Consider the following 20,759-nt stretch of genomic DNA (forward strand, 5'->3'; position numbering starts at 1 on the left):
CACAACAACACATCGACAGATCAAGAAAGTAAAGGAAGGTTTGAATGACTGTAGCTGTCACTGTTTGCTCGCTCTCTCTCTCTCTCTCCAACAATTACAACAAAACCACCAACAACTACCTCAGCACGTATGAACTGAACTGAACTTTATACTCACTTATGACAATTCATTATCCCCTAGACAATGATAGAGCTTGTTTATTATTGATTATTATTATACCCACACTTTTAGGTTTAGTATTGCTAACGAGTATTATCTGTATATTTGCATTGTTGATATTGATTTGTATATTTTACTAATAAACACTGTTTTGAAAATAGTACCAGACTCCAACGGACACTTCTGTCTTTGCTGGTAAGACACCCAGTTAAGGGGTACGTAACACAAAAAAAAAAATTCATTAAGATCTCCCTCTTTGGGCTCCACACATGGAATTATCTGATCTTCCAGAGGACTGACTGTTTTGCTCTTAACACATCCTGTAGAATCCCCTAGGATTCTCCTTCACCTGGTTTGCTAGGGCAGCCTCATGCTTTCTTTTAGCCCTCTTCATTTGTTCCTACCTGCCTATAGCCGGTTTGCACCGCTTTCCACCTTGACCAGGGCCTATCATTTTGGTGGCAGTATACATTCCAACTCAGGCCAATGTCAATCAGGCTTTAGATGATCTGAGCAATGGGATCAACATGCACGAAACAGCACACCCTAATACCTTCACCATCGTTTTGGGAGATTTTAACTAGGCCGGTAGTCTGGGGGTGGGGGAGAAATCACTAAGCAATTACAATCAACAGATCACTTGCAATACTAGAGGAAACAACACACTGGACCATTGTTATACCACCATCAAGAATGCCTACCGTGCGTACCGTCCACACCCTCTCTTCAGCAAGTCTGATCACCTGGCTGTACTTCTACTCCCTGAGTATAGGCAGAGACTGAAGACTGTGGCATCAGCAGTGAGGACCAAGAAGGTATGAACAAGGGAAGCACAGAAGTGCCTACAGAACTGCTTTGAATTGGTGGACTGGACTGTATTTAGGGATTCATCATCAAACCTGGATGAATATGCTGCAGTTGTTACCAACTTAATTAAAACCTGTGTGGATGAATGTGTCCCTACAAAGACTGTACATTCCCAAACCAAAAGCCATGGATGAACCAGGAGGTACATCATCTGCTGATCTGTGGCATTCAAGTCTGGAGAACCAGGACTGTATCAGAAAACCAGGTATGATTTGCGGAGGGCTATTTCAAGAGCGAAGAGAATTTTGAATGAGGTTGGAGGCAACATCGGATGTACGACAACTCTGGCAGGGCTTCCTACAAAGCAAATCCCAATACCACGAATGGCAGCAATGCTTCCCTACCAGATGAACTCAACACCTTCTATGCCCGCTTTGAAAGGGAGAATATAAACACAGCTGTAAAGATCCCTGTGCACCTGATGACCCTGTGATCTCTGTCTCAGAGGCCAATATTAGGATGTCTTTAAAGAGAGTGAAGCCTCGCAAGGTGGAAGGTCCTGATGGGAATACCTGGTAAGGCTCCGAAAACCTGTGCCAATCAACTGGCAGGAGTATTCAAGGACATTTCAACCTCTCACTGCTATGGGCGCAAGTTCCCACTTGCTTCAAAAAGGCAATATTTATGCCAGTGCCCAAGAATAATAATGTGAGCTGCCTTAATGACTATTGCCCAGTAGCACTCACATCTACAATGATGAAATGCTTTGATAGGTTGGTCATTCCTGTTTTTTTGCATGATTTTTTAATCTATTTAAAATAAGTATACTGTAATTGATTTACTTATTATATTTTCTGTTTTTTCTTCTATATTATGTACTGCATTGAACTGCAGCTGCTAAGTTAAATCTCACGACACATGCCAGTGATAATAAACCTGATTCTGATCCAATAACTCTTGAAAACAAGGTTCCCTGCACCTGTTATCTTTACCTTTCAGTCAGACATGGATATGCAAGCTTTGTATGCTCAAAATTTCACTTCTGAAGGCCTCCCACTTAGCAAGTATATCTTTGCCATTAAACAGCCTGTCCCAATCCACACCCGCCAAATCTTATTTATCCCAAGGAAGTTTCAAAGATCACATTTCTACATTAGTGAATGCAGTTATAGTTTATTTGGTCAAATGAATACATTGGTTACTTGTCCATGAAAATATCCCTGTGTTTGTGGATTTAGAAGTGCCTCTTTGTACTCCACAGAAAAGTTGTCTTTACCACGATTTTGAGAAACCTTCATGAGAGCAAGTACTGCCAATATAATCCACACCACCCAAGCACACCAGAGAGCAAACTGAAAAAGGAAACAGTTAGCAATTAGTTCAGTTTTCATGCATCAAGCACTTGTGATAGCACATGATTTACCTGTGCAGTGCCAAAGTGATCATAGAACATAGTGGAAACCACATTCAGATTCAGGGATTCTTCTTGAATATCTCTGCAACTGAAACAAAATGATTCCAGTCATTAACTGAATAAACAGGGATAAAACTTCTACAAAAATAATATCTATTCAAATCTACATTTTTACTTGTATTAGTTCATAATAAGAGTTGAGGTGTAATCAAAGACATTTTACCCTTTATTCCCTAGTGCAGAACGATTTTCATTTCAGCACAAGAATGTTCAGGACAAGTGTGTAAAAAGAAAGGAAAATAATACTCCATCAGGAAGCAACATTCTGCATCAGCTGCAGACAACTCTTAGTATTTGATCATGTGGGTAGTCAGAGAATTTTTCCCAGGGCTGAAATGGCCAACACAAGAGGGCACAGTTTCAAAGTGCTTGGAAGTATGTACAGAGGAGATGTCAGAGGTAAGTTGTTTTTTTTTAAAAAGTGGCGAGTGTGTGGAATGGGCTGCTGGCGATGGTGGTGGAAGCAGACACGATAGAGTTTTTTTAACAGACTCCTGGATAGGTAGATGGAGCTTAGAAAAATAAAGGGCTATGGGTAACCCTAGGTAATTTCTAAAATACATGTTCAGCATAGCATTGTGGGCTGGAGGGCCTGTATTGTGCTGTAGGGTTTCTAGGTTTCTATTTCTATAGGCCCACAAACCCAAAACAGAAAACTTCAGCTCTCAGGTTACACCAGAAGGCAAATGGGACTAATATTCTTGCATGCACATTTGTTAGAGCTGTTGGGAAGGGTTTGAAGTAAGTTGGCAGGGAGATGGGAACCAGAGTGATAGAACTGTGGACAAGGCAGTTTGTATACAAGTACATGCAGAGTATCGAGACTAAGGATAGACGGGCAGATAAAGTAAAATTGCAGTTAGTGGGATGAGGTGAAGTGTAACATGGGGGCAAAATCAATAAGGGTGATAAACACAGGACTAAAGGTGTTTTATTTGGATGCTCAAGGTATACAGAATAAGTTGGGTGATCTTGTGCACTTAGAGATGGCAGTTATGACATTGTGGGTATCACTGAGACGTGGCTGAAAGAAGATCATATTTGGGAGCTTAACATCCAAGGATACACCTTGTATCAAAAGGACAGGCAGGAAGGCAGAGGAGTGGGGTGGCTCTGTTATTATAAAATGAATTCAAATCCTTAGAAAGAAGTGGCATAAAATTGGAAGATATAGAATCCGTGTGGGTAGAGTTAAGAAACTACAAAGGGAGACCCTGAAAGGAGTTATATACTGGCCTCTTAACAGTAACCAGGATGTGGGATATCAATTTCAATAGCAAACAGAAAAGACATATAGTAAGGGTAGTGTTACAATAGTCATGAAGGGGATTTCAATATGTAGGTAGATTGGGAAAATCATGTTGATGCCATATCCAAGAGGGAATTTGTAGTGTAGCAGGGAGTCTGAAGGAGGACTTGATCAGATTCGGAAAATGAGCAAAGTGGCAGATGGAATACAGTGTAGGGAAGTGAATGGTCATGCACTTTGGTAGAAGGCATAAAGGTATAGACCACTTTTTTAAAAAGGGGGGAAATTTCAAAAAATCAGTGGTGCAAAGGAACTTGGGAGTCTTTGTGCAGGATTCCCAAAAGGTTAACTTGAAGGCTGAGTCAGTAGTAAGAGGACAAGAACACAAGAGCAAGGATGTGATGCTGAGGTCAGACCACACTTGGAGTATTGAAAGTAGTTTTGGGCCCCTTATCCGAGAAAGGATGTGCTGGCATTGGAGAGGTTGCAGGAGAGTTGCACAAGGATGATTCCAGAATGAAGGGGTGAATACAAGTAGTGTTTAATGGCTCTGGGCCTGTACTCACTGGTGTTTAGAAGTATTAGGGGGTCTCACTGAAACCTACTGAAATGCGGAGAGAGAGTAGATGTGGAGAGAATGTGTCCTATAGTGGGAGAGCCCAAGACCAGAGGGCACAGCCTCAAAATTGAGGGATAGAAATAAGAAGGAATTTCTTTAGCCAGAGGGTGGTGAATCTGTGGAATTCATTGCCACAAATGGCTGTGGAGACAAAGTTATTGAGTATTGGGACAAGAAGGGCAGCATGCAAGCTGAATTCTGAAAGAAGGCAGTTTTTTAAAAAAAAAACTTCTTTGAGTACGAAAAGGGCGAGACTGCGCAGGCGCGTGACATAGACAGGACAGCGCAGAGAGTTTAAAAAAAGACCACCCTATACAGCAGGCAGCAGTCAGAGCAAGCAGCGGAGTGAGTGGCAGCAGAGTGTATGGCTTTGGCTCAACAGGCTTAGGCGGTAAACGGGAAGAAGTGAGTGTCAGGCATCGACTCTTTTTTCCCCTTGGCAAATTGGCCTGGACAGAAGGAGGAACAGCAGGGCTCACACAGCTAATGATATGAGCTAAAGGTTTAAAAAGTTTGTGTGTTTGGCGAGTTAAGTAGGTGAGTTGACTTATTTTTTTCTTATTTCATTCCTGTAGAATTAGGTAGCATGTCTGCAGGGTTAGCGCTTTGTTCAGGGTGTCAGATGTGGGAATCCTGGGAGTCCTCCCGCTTCCCTGATGGCCACATCTGTGCCAGGTGCACCGAGATGCAGCTCCTCAGAGACCGTGTTAGGGATCTGGAGCTGCAGCTTGATGACCTACTGCTTATTAGGGAACGTGAAGAAGTACAGAGAGGTAGTCATCCCTAGGCTACAGGGGTCAGAAAACTGGGTGACTGTCAGGAGAGGGAAGGGAAATGCCCAGATAGTGGAGAGTACCCCTGTGGCTGACCCCCCTCAGCAACAAATATATCGTTTTGGATGCTGTTGAGGGGGATGACCTGACAAGGGACGGCCACGGTGACCGGGTCTCTGGCACTGAGCCTGGCGCTGTTGTGCAGGAGGGAAGGAGGGAGAAGAGGAATGCAGCAGTCATAGGGAATTCCACAGTCAGGGGAACAGACAGGAGATTCTGTGAGCCTGACAGAGATACCCCCATGGTGTGTTGCCTCCCAGGTGCCAGGGTACGGGATGTCTCAGATTAGGTCCAGAATATTCTGAAGGGAGAGGGCGAGCAGCCAGCTGTCTTGGTACATGTTGGTACCAATGACACAGATTGGAAAAGGGAGAAGGCCCTGAAGAGAGATTTCCGGGAGTTAGGAAGGAAGTTGAGAAGCAGGACCTCCAGGGTAGTAATCTCAGGATTGCTACCTGTGCCACGTGCTAGCGAGGACAAAAATAGTAGGATCAGGCAGATGAATGTGTGGCTGAGAGACTGGTGCAGGGGGCAGGGTTTCAGATTCTTGGATCATTGGGATCTCTTCTGGGGGAGGTATGACCTGTTCAAAAAGGATGGGTTACACTTGAACCCGAAAGGGACCAATATCCTGGCGGGAAGGTTCAATAGAGCTGTTAAGGAGGGTTTAAACTAATTTGGCAGGGGGATGGGAACTGGAATGATAGAGCGGAGGAGGGGGAAAAAACAGAAATAGATCTAAGATAGTGATTAGTAAGGATGTCAGGAAGGACAGGCAAATTTGGATGGGGCAAATTTGCAGCCATTGGGATGAGTTGCAGTGCAATCAATGCAGAAGTACCAAATACTGGACTTAAGGTGTTATACTTAAATGCACACAGCATAAGGAATATGGTGGATGATCTTGTCGTACAGTTACAGATTGGCAGGTATATTATGGCTATCACTGTGACGTGGCTAAAGGATGCACGTCTCTGGGAGCTGAACATCCAAGGATACATACACGATGTATCAGAAGGATAGGCAGGTAGGTAGAGGGGATGGTGTGGCTTTATTGGTAAGAAATGATATTAAATCATTAGAAAGAGTTGACATAGGATCGGAAGGTACAGAATCTTTATGGGTTGAGCTAAGAAATCGCAGGGGTAAAAGGACCCTGATGGCAGTTATCTACAGGCCTCCAAACAGCTGCAGTGATGTGGACTACAAATTACAACAGGAAATAGAAAAGGCTTGCCAGAAGGGCAGTGTTATGATAATCGTGGGGGATTTTAATATGCGAGTGGATTGGGAAAATCAAGTTGGCACTGGATCTCAAGACAGAATTTGTAGAATGTCTATGAGATGGCTTTTTAGAACAGCTTGTTGTTGAACCTACTAGGGGATCGGCTGTACTGGACTGGGTATTGTGTAATGAACCAGAGGTGATTAGGGAGATGGAAGTGAAGGAACCCTTAGGAGGCAGTGATCATAACATGATTGAGTTCACTGTGAAATTTGAGAAAGAGAAGCTGAAATCCGATGTGTCGGTATTTCAGTGGAGTAAAGGAAATTATAGTGGCATGAGAGGACTGGCCAAAGTTGACTGGAAAGGAACACTAGCGGGAAGGATGGCAGAGCAGCAGTGGCTGGAGTTTATGCTAGAAGTGAAGAAGCTGCAAGACAGATATGTCCCAAAAACGAGGAAATTTTCAAATGGAAAAAGGATGCAACCGTGGCTGACAAGAGAAGTCAAAGCCAAAGTAAAAGCAAAGGAGAGGGCATACAAGGAAGCAAAAATTAGTGGGAAGACAGAGGATTGGGAAGTTTTTAAAAAGCCTACAAAAGACTAAGAATGTCATTAAGACCGAAAAGATGAACTATGAAAGGAAGCTAGCAAATGATATCAAAGAGGATACTAAAAGCTTTTTCAAGTATATAAAGAGTAAAAGCAAGGTGAGAGTAGATATAGGACCAATTGAAAATTATGCTGGAGAAATTGTAATGGGAGATAAGGAGATGGTGGAGGAACTGAACGAGTATTTTGCATCAGTCTTCACTGAGGAAGACATAAGCAATATACCAGACACTCAAGGGTGTCAGGGAAGAGAATATGCACAATTACAACAAAGAAAGTGCTCAGGAAGCTGAATAGTCTAAGGGTAGATAAATCTCCTGGACCAGGTGGAATGCACCCTCGTGTTCTGAAGGAAGTAGCTGTGGAGATTGCGGAGGCATTAGCAATGATCTTTTAAAAGTCGATAGATTATGGCATGGTTCCGGAGGACTGGAAGATTGTAAATGTCACTCCGCTATTTAAGAAGGGGGCAATGAAGCAAAAAGGAAATTATAGACCTGTTAGCTTGACATCGGTGGTTGGGAAGTTGTTGGAGTCAATTGTCAAGGATGAGGTTACGGAGTACCTGGAGGCATATGACAAGATAGGCAGAACTCAGCATGGTTTCCTTAAAGGAAAATTCTGCCTGACAAACCTATTGCAATTTTTTGAGGAAATTACAAGTAGGCTAGACAAGGGAGATGCAGTGGATGTTGTGTATTTGGATTTTCAGAAGGCCTTTGACAAGGTGCCGCACATGAGGCTGCTGAACAAGAACCCATGGAATTATGGGAAAGTTACATACGTGGATAGAGTGATGGCTGATTGGCAGGAAACAGAGTGAGAATAAAGGGATCCCATTCTGGTTGGCTGCCGGTTACCAGGGGTCCGTGTTGGGGCCACTTCTTTTTATGTTGTATATCAACAATTTGGATTATGGAATAGATGGCTTTGTGGCTAAGTTTGCTGATGATACAAAGAATAGTTAGAGAGGCCGGTAGTGCTGAGGAAACAGAGTCTGCAGAGAGAATTGGATAGTTTGGGGCAATGGGCAAAGAAGTGGCAAATGAATTACAATGTTGGAAAGTGTATGGTCATGCACTTTGGTAGAAGAAATAAACGGGCAGACTATTATTTAAATGGAGAGAGTATTCAAAGTTCTGAGATGCAACGGGACTTGGGAGTCCTTGTGCAGGATACCCTAAGGTTAACCTCCAGGTTGAGTCGGTAGTGAAGAAGGCGAATGCAATGTTGGCATTCATTTCTAGAGGAATAATGTATAGGAGCAGGGATGTGATGTTGAGGCTCTATAAGGCACTGGTAAGACCTCACTTGGAGTACTGTGTTCAGTTTTGGGCTCCTTATTTAAGAAAGGATGTGCTGACATTGGAGAGGGTTCAGAGAAGATTCACTAGAATGATTTCAGCAATGAGAGGGTTAACATGTGAGGAACGTTTGACCGCTCTTGGACTGTACTCCTTGGAGTTTAGAAGAATGAGGGGGGACCTCCTAGAAACAGTTCGAATGTTGGAAGGCATGGACAGAGTGGATGTGGCAAAGTTTTTTCCCCATGGTGGGGCAGTCCAGTACGAGAGGGCATGACTTTAGAATTGAAGGGCGCTCATTCAGAACAGAGATGTGAAGAAATTTTTTTAGCCAGAGGGTGGTGAATCTGTGGAATTTGTTGCCACGGGCGGCAGTGGAGACCAAGTCATTGGGTGTATTTAAGGCAGAGATTGATAGGTATCTGAGTAGCCAGGGCATCAAAGGTTATGGTGAGAAGGCAGGGGAATGGGACTAAAGGGGAGATTGGATCAGCTCATGATAAAATGGCAGAGCAGACTCAATGGGCCAAATGGCCGACTTCTGCTCCTTTGTATGCAGAGCAGCACACCAGAATCACTGCACAATCCAGTTCACTCTGGTACAAAAGGATCCTGCCTGGAAGACCGTTCCTGAACGGCCACATACAACTAATTGAAATTAGTAAACTTTTTCTAGATAGCTACCCCAAGTGTTACAATTCAAAATAATAAGCATTACAATTCAAAATCAAATACAAGTATCTATCATACATAATTCCCTGATTAAATTAATTGCTAGTATTTTATAGCACTAGTGCCACCAATACATGAAAAATTTAAAAACTGACAGTAAATTCACAATTTAGGTAATAAATTACAATCAATATTGCATACCTAATTGAAGCATTACCCTTGTCGGTGATCGAGCTGCACCATATTTTAAGCCCCTCACTTACTGTGGCACCAGCAATCAACGTCATTAAAGCAATGGTGCAACTAAGAAGCATGCCCATAAATTCTGAAAAGTGGGATCTACAAATGAAAAGAATAAACTGTTCAGAAGACAATAAATAACCATTAGCCACAGACATCTTTAGGTCTGGTTATCTCTACAGCTTGTTAAGAGGCAAGGCAGATAAATTGAATGAAATTGAGAAATTTATGTGATGACATAGTATGCACATCTCCATTCAATACAGTCATAGAGACATACAGCACAGAAATAGGCCCTTTGGCTCAAATCATTAATGTCAATCAATATTCCCATCAAATCTCATCCCATTTACCCATGTTATGGCTCATATCCCTCTATTCATAATAAAATATATCTATCGTCAGTAGATCTTTCAAATTAGGTTTCACACAACTGAATCCAGACTTGCAGGCAAAGACAACAGGTATATCAAAATGGAACTAGACTTATGCAAAGTCAAGAAAGTCCCAATGTTGTTCCTTCGAGCCCAACAGTAAATCCACTTATGCTCACCAATATCATCCACCCAATCCTGTCAAACTACACAACTGGCATGCAATTTGCATTTGGCCTTTTCAAAGCACCAAAATGTCAGAAACACTTGGGTCAGGTAGCAAATGCAGAGAGAGAAAAGCAGTCACACTGGAGAGTACCCTGACAAGTTTCATCGCACGTGGTATGGAAACAGCAACACCAATGAACAGAAAAGTCTACAGAAAGTAATGGATACAGCCCAGTCCATCACAGGCAAAACTCTCAACACTCAGTACTCTACAAGGAGTGCTGCCATGATAAAACAGCATCCAGCATCAAGGACCCAGCAGCATCCAGGCTAGGCTCTCTCCTCACTGTTGCTATGAGAAAGGAGGTACAGAAGCCTTAGATATCATACCGAGTTCAGTAACAGTTATTACCCTCCAACCATCAAGCTCCTGAACCAGCATGCGTAACTGCAGTCACTTCAACTCTGACCGATTCCTCTACCTTCAGATTCACTTTTAAGGACTCTACAAATCATTTTATTGGTATAATTTCTTTATGTTGCACAATTTGACTTCTTTCACATATTAGTTGCTTATCAGTCTTTGCTTACGTACAGTTTCTATAAATTCTATTTTATTTCTTTACTTTCCTGTAAAGAACTGCCAAGACAATGAACTTCAAGGTTGTATACGATGACATGCATGCACTTCGACTTTGGTCAAACGCTGCCTGAGGGCCGCAGCACTTTTAGAACTTAATATAATCCTTAAATATTTGTTTACAAACATAATTGCAAGACTCGATAGAGCTTGCCAGGGGGCAAGCTTCTTTAAGCAAAACTGATTGCATTCCATCTCCAAGCGATTAGTTACAAATCGGTACAAGCACGACAAGCGGAGCGCTTACTCCTCGACGCCGCCGTACAGGACGCAGGTGCTCCTGAAAGCCTGGAGCGCGGCGCACGCGCAGCTGAAGACACCCACAAAGAGGCTGAAGCGGCACGCGGCCACCGGCCCCCAGCGCAGCAGGCGGAAGCACGGCGCCTGCGCGCACCCTGGGCCCCCGCTGGCGTTGCCGCGCTGCCAGCCCCCCGCCGCGTACAGCAGGCAACGGCCGCGCAGCTCCTGCTGATTCTGGCCCAGCGGCACCGCCGCGAACAGGGCCAACACGAAGGCGAGCAGGTAGGCGGTGCACTGGCAGCAGAGAAGCCGGTTGTTAGCGGCGCTCATCGCCACAGTGAAGATCGGAAGGACGAGGAGCTGCGGCACGTGGGAGGAACTGCTGGGACCTTTCAAATAGAGGCGGGTGGAGGGGGCGTGGCTTCAGTTAAAGGGAAAGCCCCCCCCCCACGCCCCTTGAGTTGGAAATTGGGTAGGATGTATGACCAACAAGAGAAAATCTGCGGGTGAAGGGTCTCGGCCCGAATCGTCGACTCTTTACTCTTTTCCACAGATGTTGCCTGGCCTGCTGAGTTCCTCCAGCATAGGGTGTATGACTCTCCGACAGATTCTCCAATCTGCTTGCTGCAACTGAAGTCGATACGGGGAGACAAGTCTATTTAAAAATCAGAGGAAGAAAACATTTACAGCATCTTTTCCCATTTGTACAGCGTGAGGTTGCAGAGACTGGGTATGCACCATCCCACCGTGACCATGTGCGTTTGCCTGGCATCCTCTGCTGCCCTTGGCATCCCCAAAGATGTGCTGCTTGGCAGGAACATTAACGCATGTTGCTTGATAGCATCATAAAAAGGAATTGATGCCTTCCGAAGAGAGAATGGGTTACCGGGGGAGTGAGAGACCGACGAGAATGCCTTGCATAATTTAAATGTAACTGTCCTAATGTAAAAATTACCTTGCTCTATTAACATTGTGATACCATTGAGGCAATATCAGAATCAGGTTTATTAACAAAATTCAAAGTAAATCAAAGCACATATACATATCCATTTACTTATGTATCAAAATACATATACAACCCATTTCTTATACATTTTCTTGAGGCCATACTCAATAAATCTGTAGAATAATAACCATAACAGAATCAATGAATGACCGCCCAACTGAATCATTCACCAGCAAGACAACAAACTATGTAAATACAAATGCAAGAAATAATAATAAATAAACAATAAATATTAAGAACATGAGGTGAAGTGCCCCTGAAAGAGAGTCCATTGGTTGTGGGAACATTTCAGTGATGGGGCAAGTGATTGGTTCAAGACCCTGATGGTTGATGGATAATAACTTCCTGAACCTGGTAGTGTGAGTCCTGAGGCTCTTGTTCTTTCTTCCGGGTGGCATTTTCTTATATGATGCGAAAATCATTGTGCATCAGCAGCACAGTGCAAAGACATAAAATTACTATAAATTACAAAATACAGAAGTAGTGCAGAAAGAAAGGAATAAAAGGGTAGTGTTCATTGAACCCTCAGAAATTTGATGCTGGAGGGGAACAAGTTATTCCTGAATCATCAAGTGTGGTCCTCCTGGATGGTAGTAATGAGAAGAGGGCATGTTGAGGGTCCTTGGAGATGGATGCCACCTTCTTCAGCTACAGCTTCTTGAAGATGCCGTCAGCAGTGGGAAGGGTTGTGTCCATGATGAAGCTGATAAGCCACAACCTGTCATCAGAGAAATTATCTTAATTATATTCATTCTGGCTGATCATAGCATTATCATTACATGCTGGATTTCTGTTTTTGAATTTGATGTGTTACAAAGGATGAACAACTCTGATGGGCAGAAGGGTACAGAGTTGCCCATGTTCCTCCCCCCCCCCACCCCCGGGAGAATCACAAACTGTTACTGTTACCACGCTGCTCATGAGAGAGAGACACAGATAAGAGAAAAACAAATTGGAACATCTGCTGCTGATAAGAGGGAGGAGAGGAGCCATTGATTTACTGTTATGTCTTTTGGAGAGGGCTGTTTACTTGGTACTATTCTGTTCATTAAAATTCCTCAGTGGACAGCCGGAGTGGGCTGGTTTGATGGGCTAAGCCATTCAAAACTGATTGACATCTGAGACCCCGTGAGTAGGGATAAAAGTGAGGTCTGGGGAGACACCCCTCAGACACACCAGGAGACACACTAGTGAGCACTGCTTAAGTGTTGGAACCCACGAGAAAAGTGTGGGGCATCAGAGACCGAACGAAGAATCGGTCAATTTTAACTCACAGTGTTTATAGTGAGGCTGGTGGGGGCTTGTGTGTGTGTCCACCCTTGCCTGGGTGACAAGTCCACCATAGAAGAACAGTCTAGCTAAAGGACAGAGGGGTCATGCCTGAACAGCCACAAAAACATATCGACGGATCAAGAAAATAAAGGAAGGTTTGAATGACTGTAGCTGTCACTGTTTGCTTGCCTTCTCTCTCTCTCTCTCTCTCTCTCTCTCTCTCTCTCTCTCTCCAACGGTTACAACAAAAGAACCAACAACTACTTCAGCTTACATGAACTGAACTTTATACTTTCCCATGATAATTCCTTATCCCCTAGACAACGATAGAGCTTGTTTATTATTGATTATTATTATACCCACACTTTTAGGTTTAGTATTGCTAACTTGTATTATCTGTATATTTGCATTGTTGATTTTGATTTGTATATTTTACTAATAAACCCTGTTTTGAAAATAGTACCAGACTCCAACGGATACTTCTGTCTTTGCTGGTAAAACACCCAGTTATGGGGTACGTAACAAATTGGGGGCTCGTCCGGGATTTGATACCAATTTGGGGGGGCCAGTGAATCGGGCTATAAGTCCATTATTTGTTCTGGTTGCGTGGGTAGCCAGATGGGAAACCAGCAAAGATGGAAGTAGACGAATTTATACAAAACCCGACTTTGAAGGCGCTAGAGAGTGCCAAAAAGACGGACTTGGTGAATATTGCGAAAGGTTTAAATCTCACAGAGGTGAAGTCGTCAAGGAAAAAGTGGAAGATACAGAGGGCCATAGCCCAGTATTATATATCCGAGGATGTGTTCACGCTGGGGGTATTGGAACTTATCCCTGAAAAGAAACCAGTTGTTGGGGTGGTTCAGTTAGAGTTGGAAAAATTAAGGTTGGACGTGGAACAGAAGAAAAGGGAGTATGAGCTCCAGCTAAGGGAGTTGGTTGAGAAGGAGAAGCAGAGGGAGCATGAACTTAGGTTAAAACAGCTGGAAGCCGACAGGAGGATGGAGGAAGCTGAAAAACAACGGCAGTTCGAGAGGGAGAAATGGCAACATGTGGGTAGCGGGGCAGACCGAGAGAAGAAGTTTAATGTTAGTAGGGAGTTTAGGTTAGTACCTCCGTTCGAGGAGACGGATGTTGATAGTTACTTCTTGCATTTTGAAAAGGTGGCAGTAAATCAGAAGTGGCCCAGAGATCAGTGGGTGGCATTGTTACAAAGTGTGTTAAAAGGGAAGGCTCAATGGGCATATGCGGCATTGTCCATGGACGAGTCTGAGGATTATGAGGAAATAAAGCAGGCTATCCTTCGGGCCTATGAGTTGGTACCTGAGGCATATAGACAAAAGTTCAGAGATTTAAAGAAAATGTGGAATCAGACATATGCAGAGTTTGCCTATGAAAAGGGTGTGCTCTTGGATCGCTGTTGTGCTGCAGAAAAGGTGGAGGAGGATTTCCATCGTTTCAGAGAGTTAATTCTGATTGAGGAATTTAAAGGTTGTGTTTTGGATAATATCAGGATGCATCTGAACGAGAAGCCGAATAAGTCTATATCGGAATTTGCCAGGTTCGCAGATGAATATGCCCTAACCCACAAGACAAGGTTTTCCTCGAATAAGAGTTATCAGAAAGGCAGTAGGGACGGTAGAGAAAGTCCACCGGCTAAGGTCGAGAATAAGCCGGGAGTTAGTGGAAAAGGTGAGGAGGAGGAAAAGCAGGCTGGCAGGAAGGTTCCTGGCTTGACCTGTTATAATTGTGGAAAGGTTGGTCATATTGCATCTAAGTGCTTTGCTCCAAAGAAGGAGACAGGAAAAGGGAAAACGGCAGTCCCTACAGGGTGTATTGAGTTGATCAGCAAATCGACGAGGAAGGCAAAGGTAACTAGAGTACAAGAGGGGCGTGAGAAATTCATTTCAGAAAGGACGGTGTCTGTGAAAGGAGAGACCCCAGTTCCAGTGAGAATCTGGAGAGATACTGGGGCTGATCAGTCATTGATCCTAAGTAAGGTGCTAGATTTTGGTCCTGAGACTGGAGAGGTAGTTTTAAGAGGTATAGGAAAAGAGACAGAAGCTGTGCCTTTGCATGGGATCATTTTAAAATGTGACCTGGTATCTGGACCAGTCGAAGTAGGGGTGCGGTCAGAATTACCGAGAGACGGCAGGTGGTGACGTGTGTTCAGCAGTGAAATTAACGAGCAAGTCTGTGAGTGCTGAGGACCCGCCCCTGGATTCTAAGATCTATTCCGCATCTATCACTCGCAGCATGTCGAGAAAGGCGGCTGAGAAAGAGGACAGTTTAAGTGAGTCCAGTGTTGATTTGGCTGAGACGTTTTTACCGACCCTGTACCAAGAGGGGTTAGGGGATGGTAAAACGGAGAATAGGGAGGTGGAAGAGAGTAAAGGAGAGGAGGTAGACCAACCCTTAGCCAAAAGGGAATTTATAGAGGCACAGAATAAAGATAATAAACAGATAAGGCAATTAGAAGGTCCAGGGTTGGACATGGATGATCTGTCTGGCTTGACAGAGCAGTTTGAAGTTGAAAAGGATGCCATTACCTTGAAGGAGTCTGCTGGGTTAGCAGATGAAGTTGTTTTAACCCGCAGGGTTGAGTTTACTCGGATGGGAGTTGTCCAGAGAGTAACTGGGAGAATCAGGGGAACTTAGAAGTTGAAAAAGGGACTGGTATGGAAAGCCTGGAAGAGGTAGATGTCCCGTTTGAGTGTGTTCAAGATGTGGATGCACATGGTACTGAACCTAGTAATGAAACTCAGGAAAAGTCTGAGGTATCTGATTTAGTTAAAAAGGAATGCAGTCCTTTTGGGTCAGATGAACTTGGTTCAGTGAAGAGAGGGTTAACCTTGGTACCAGTGGAGAGTGAGAATTCTCAGTTGTTTGTGTTAGAAGGTATGTTAAAAGTTAGTGAGGAGATGAAAGCTAGTGATGTGAATATTATTGAAGGAGAAGGGAAAGGTGTTGTTCCTAAATTGAATAAAGAAAATTTAAAGTCTGGATTGGTTTTAGAAGCAGTAACCATGCTGAAGGAACAATGGCTTGTTAACAAGGTGCCTGTGAATCAATTACAGTTTGTTTTGGAATGTAAAGGTAAACAACTTGCTGATGTTATTCAAGGATGTGATTTGGAGGGACAGAAACAAAAATGTTGTTTTGACAAAGAGGGATCACTTGCAGATGTTAAACTGAAAACTAATAGAATGAAGGGTCCTGAAAATAAAATGAATGACTTGCTCAAAAATAAAGAATTGTGTGGAAGTTCAGAAAATGGGCTAAGTTTGGAAAACAGTGTTGATAAGATAACTCCTATGAAAGGAGTATGTGAAAGCCTATTCCACACTGGTGAGCAAGCTAACCACGTGAGAGTTAAATGGAAAAGGGGCAAAGGTTGATAAAATGCCATGTTGAATAACAGGATCTGGTTTTGAGGGAATTTGACAAAGCGTGTAAATAATAAAGACAACATCATGGAAGATTGACTGTTAAGTTTAAAAGTAAAATAGATTAGTATTTGCACAAACTTTTGTAATGTACCATAGTATAATCACACATGTATTAGTTCACATTTTGTAATATACCTTTAAGCTAAGATCACAACCCTTTAGTTTTTTTGCGATGAAAAGGAATAAAATAGGTGGTTATTAAATTGGAGTCTGATGCTACAGGAATTTATTAAGATACAAGATATTAAGATATTAAAATATACCATATTAAAGGAAGTGACAATGTAATCGCTGACTGTTTATCTAGATGCTAAGTGAAAGTATATCTGTATTGCTTTATAGTTAAGAACACTTCTGTATTTTTGCTAAACTCTGTAATCCTGTAAAATGCTGTACTAGTTAATTTTCCCCTTTGGTGAAAATTCCTAGAAGGATGGGGGTGTTACGAAGGATGAACAACTCTGATGGGCAGAAGGGTACAGAGTTGCCCATGTTCCCCCCCCCCCCGGAGAATCACAAACTGTTACTGTTACCATGCTGCTCATGAGAGAGAATGAGAGAGAGACACAGATAAGAGGAAAACAAGTTGGAACATCTGCTGCTGATAAGAGGGAGGAGAGGAGCCATTGATTTACTGTTATGTCTTTTGGAGAGGGCTGTTTACTTGGTACCATTCTGTTCATTAAAATTCCTCAGTGGACAGCCGGAGTGGGCTGGTTTGATGGGCTAAGCCATTCAAAACTGATTGACATCTGAGACCCCGTGAGTAGGGATAAAGGTGAGGTCTGGGGAGACACCCCTCAGACGCACCAGGAGACACACTAGTGAGCACTGCTTATGTGTTGGAACCCATGAGAAAAGTGTGGGGCATCAGAGACCGAACAAAGGATCGGTCAATTTTAACTCACAGTGTTTATAGTGAGGCCGGTGGGGGCTTGTGTGTGTGTCCACCCTTGCCTGGGTGACAAGTCCACCACAGAAGAACGGTCTAGATAAAGGACAGAGGGGTCATGCCTGAACAGCCACAAAAACATATCGACGGATCAAGAAAATAAAGGAAGGTTTGAATGACTGTAGCTGTCACTGTTTGCTTGCTCTCTCTCTCTCTCTCTCTCTCTCTCTCTCTCTCTCTCCCTCCAACGGTTACAACAAAAGAACCAACAACTACTTCAGCTTACATGAACTGAACTTTATACTTTCCCATGATAATTCCTTATCCCCTAGACAACGATGTTTATTATTAAATATTATTATACCCACACTTTTAGGTTTAGTATTGCTAACGTGTATTATCTGTATATTTGCATTGTTGATATTGATTTGTATATTTTACTAATAAACCCTGTTTTGAAAATAGTACCAGACTCCAACAGATACTTCTGTCTTTGCTGGTAAGACACCCAGTTACGGGGTATGTAACAGATGTTGAGCGTAGTGGCTAAGTTACTGGACAGCAACAATGCCTACACTGTTGTCCATATACATGAGTTCGAGTTTCATAACAATAACTGGGAAATTTAAATTATCTTAATTAAATAACTCTAAATAGAAAAGTTTAACTTTTATAAAATCTTACCTGGTTCATCAACATGTTTCAGGAAAGGAAATTTGCTCTCCTTACTGGAAAGGCATGATTTTAGATTCTCCAATATTCATTATGGAGTCCCTTGTGGTCAATGTTTAACAGTTTCCCCTTCAGTTCTGATGTCTGATGTTTTATTGGGTATCCACAAACAAGTGGATACCAAAAATCCATGTAAAGGGGGTTTTGTAGTGGTGTGCTACACGCAGCGCTGAAATAACGACACGTAGTCGATGAGCTGCAGTTGCAAAAGAGATCTATTCGAACTTCACGGCCTCGCTTAAAGCCTTCCTGATCCCGCCCTCCCCGGGCTGGAATGCTGTAGGGGGCGCGTATTCACAGTCCCGTCCCGCGTGTGAGCTTTTCCCCTTGCTGGTGAAGCAGACTTGGCGCCCTTTTTGGGTCTGGCCTCTATGCCGACGCGCGCCGATTTGTGAGCCGGTTCGAGTGCGCTGGGAAGTGGGTCTCCACAGTTTCTTCTTTTTCTTTGTTACTGCGTATTTTAATCAAAATGGCTTCTTTGTTTTGTTAAAAGTAGGAATGCTTCTTAACCAATTGGGATTAATGTTGTTCTTTCTTCTGAGTCTGTAAACTATTGTTGGCGGGCTTTTGGGGAGATCGGTGCGAGGGGGTGAGAGAGAGAGGATGCGATGCTGTAAATTGGGCGAGGAACGGACCCCCAGCGGGGGTCCAAGGCCAGGAGGTACCCCGAAAAGAGGAGACGAAGATAAATGTGCTTGGTTGACCACCTCGGGTGGTCCTGAGCTGCGAGTCAAGGAGTTCAGAGGGGATCAAATGGTGGCCAGAAGACTTCAGTAATTGAGCTCCAACGGTTGTGCACAAAGTGGTTTGGACCTTGATAAGTTTGGCGCCTTGTCTTTATTTTCTTTTCCTTCATACATACTGTATGGTTATTAATCACTTAGTTATAGTAATCTTTATAAATTGTAATCATTTAATCGCATATGGTGTACTGTCTGTTTTTGGGCGAGGCGGGGACATCACACAGCATCCACACCAGCTGATTACCCAGTTTGGCGGGGCCGAAGGCTGCTCCCCCTAGATGAGAACGAGCTGAGCAAGCCTGAGGCGACCCAGGGGGACGCAAGGGTAAATGCTTCCAATAATGGTTGTAAAACGAACTGTACAGCAACTTGACTTGCGCCCTGGTGTCGAGGACAGCTTTAACGTGGCTTCCATCCATCTGTAACGACACCCGAGTACGTGGTCCCTCTAAGCCTTCAGGAATAGGGTCTGTTCCTTTTGGAAGTTCCTTGGTACATTGCTGGGAACGTGCTCCCCCAGAGACCCCAACAATAGCTTACAGACTCAGAAGAAAGAACAACATTAATCCCAATTGGTTAACAAAGGAATACAATTCTCGTTATCAGTAAATTTTAACCCAAACAAGCTTCCAGCACTCTCTCGCAACAAAGAAGCATTCCTACTTTTAACAAAACAAAGAAGCCATTTTGATTAACATACGCAGAAACAAAGAAAAAGAAGAAACGCCCTTTACACCCAGATAGGTTTTTGATTTGTGGCAGTTCTCCACACCCTACAGATAAACTCAATTCTAGCATGAAGCTAGTTGAGCTAATGTGCAGTACTGAGGAAGATTGAGAAGTGGGTTGGTGCATTAACATTGTCATCCTAGAACTGCCATGGTGGACTCATCTTCCTCCTCAGTTTGGGGACAACAGAATTACATGATAAAACCATAAAAAATAGGAACAGAATTAGACCGCTTGGCCCATCGAGCCTGCTCCACCATTCCATCATGGCTGATTTATTATCCTTCCCGTCCCCATTCTCCAGCCTTCTCCCTGCAACGTTTGATGCCCCGCTAGCTTCTGCTTTAAATATACTCAACCATTTGGCCGCCATGGCAATGAATTCCACAGATTCACCAACCTCTGGCTAAAGAAATACTTTCTCATCTCTGTTCTAAATAGCCATTCTTCCATTCTGAAGATATGTATTCTGGTCCTAGACTCACCCACCATAGGAAACATCCTCTCGACATCCACTCTATCTAGGCCTTTCACTATTCGATAGGTTTCAATGAGATCTTCTAAACTCCAGGGAGAACAAGCCCAGAGCCATCAAACAGACATCATATATTAAACCTTTCATTCCTGAAATCATTCTCCTGAACCACCTGGACATGGAAATTATTCTTTTGTAGAATGTTTTGAAATGCACCAGAGTTTGGTATTGGGGCAGAATTACATATTGGATATATTTGGGGGTTTTTTCTCCCTTCCCTAAAGTTCAGATTGTAAAATTGCTACCCCTTTCCCAGCTGGGTATTAGCTTGCTTATAAACTCTTTCATTGAAGTGGCTAAATGAATGAACTTGAAAGGCTTCAGCACTGCAGAAGAAAGATTCAGGCATATTCAGTGTGACGGCTGGCCAGACTGCAGCTAGCTGCATGCAGGACTGCACTCAGCTATTTGCGCCAAATTGTTCCTTCCTCCACTCCTTTAAATAGGTGGGTTCTTGATTAGCCAGGACATCAAAGGGTATGGGGTGAAAGCAGAGAAGTGGGGATGACCGGATGAAGTGGATCAGCCCATGATTGAATGGCGAAGCAGACTCGATGGGCCGAATGGCCGACTTCTGCTCCTATATCTTATGGTCTTATAAATTCGCGTGAGTTCACATTGGTTTAAAAAAGTAACCTTAAAGTTAAATCTTAATGAAAATCCTTTCTTTTGGAAAATGCCCAAGAAAATTCCTAAAACCTGAATGTTAATTTTAATAATTTTACAAATTCTATTTTTCTGCTTGACCATTGGAATTGTATTTACCTTTACAAGCTGCCAGATTA

General features: G+C 43.3%; 1 protein-coding gene across 1 annotated transcript; it reads right to left on the reverse strand.

The window, feature by feature from the left end:
- Positions 1-2,111: 2,111 nt before the first annotated feature.
- On the reverse strand, positions 2,112-11,004 carry LOC140730277 (transmembrane protein 179-like). The gene is made up of 4 exons (XM_073050467.1): positions 10,624-11,004; positions 9,156-9,293; positions 2,390-2,468; positions 2,112-2,318 (listed from the first exon to the last, which is right to left on the reverse strand). Exons 1-4 carry the CDS (start codon positions 10,944-10,946, stop codon positions 2,148-2,150), a joined length of 711 nt encoding a protein of 236 aa, XP_072906568.1. The 5' UTR covers positions 10,947-11,004; the 3' UTR covers positions 2,112-2,147.
- Positions 11,005-20,759: the final 9,755 nt, after the last annotated feature.

This window comes from Hemitrygon akajei, chromosome 7 (assembly GCF_048418815.1).
Source record: "Hemitrygon akajei chromosome 7, sHemAka1.3, whole genome shotgun sequence".
Classification (NCBI taxonomy): Eukaryota; Metazoa; Chordata; class Chondrichthyes; order Myliobatiformes; family Dasyatidae; genus Hemitrygon; species Hemitrygon akajei.

What these genes read in the sequence shown, in the direction of transcription:
- LOC140730277 (XM_073050467.1), bottom strand. Translation starts at nt 10,946, where the DNA reads ATGAGCGCCGCTAACAACCGGCTTCTCTGCTGCCAGTGCACCGCCTAC. An exon ending in CTGTACGGCGGCGTCGAGGA is followed by an intron (nt 9,294 to 10,623) that starts GTAAGCGCTCCG and finishes TTTCATTTGTAG; the next exon opens with ATCCCACTTTTCAGAATTTA. An exon ending in ATCACTTTGGCACTGCACAG is followed by an intron (nt 2,319 to 2,389) that starts GTAAATCATGTG and finishes TTCCTTTTTCAG; the next exon opens with TTTGCTCTCTGGTGTGCTTG.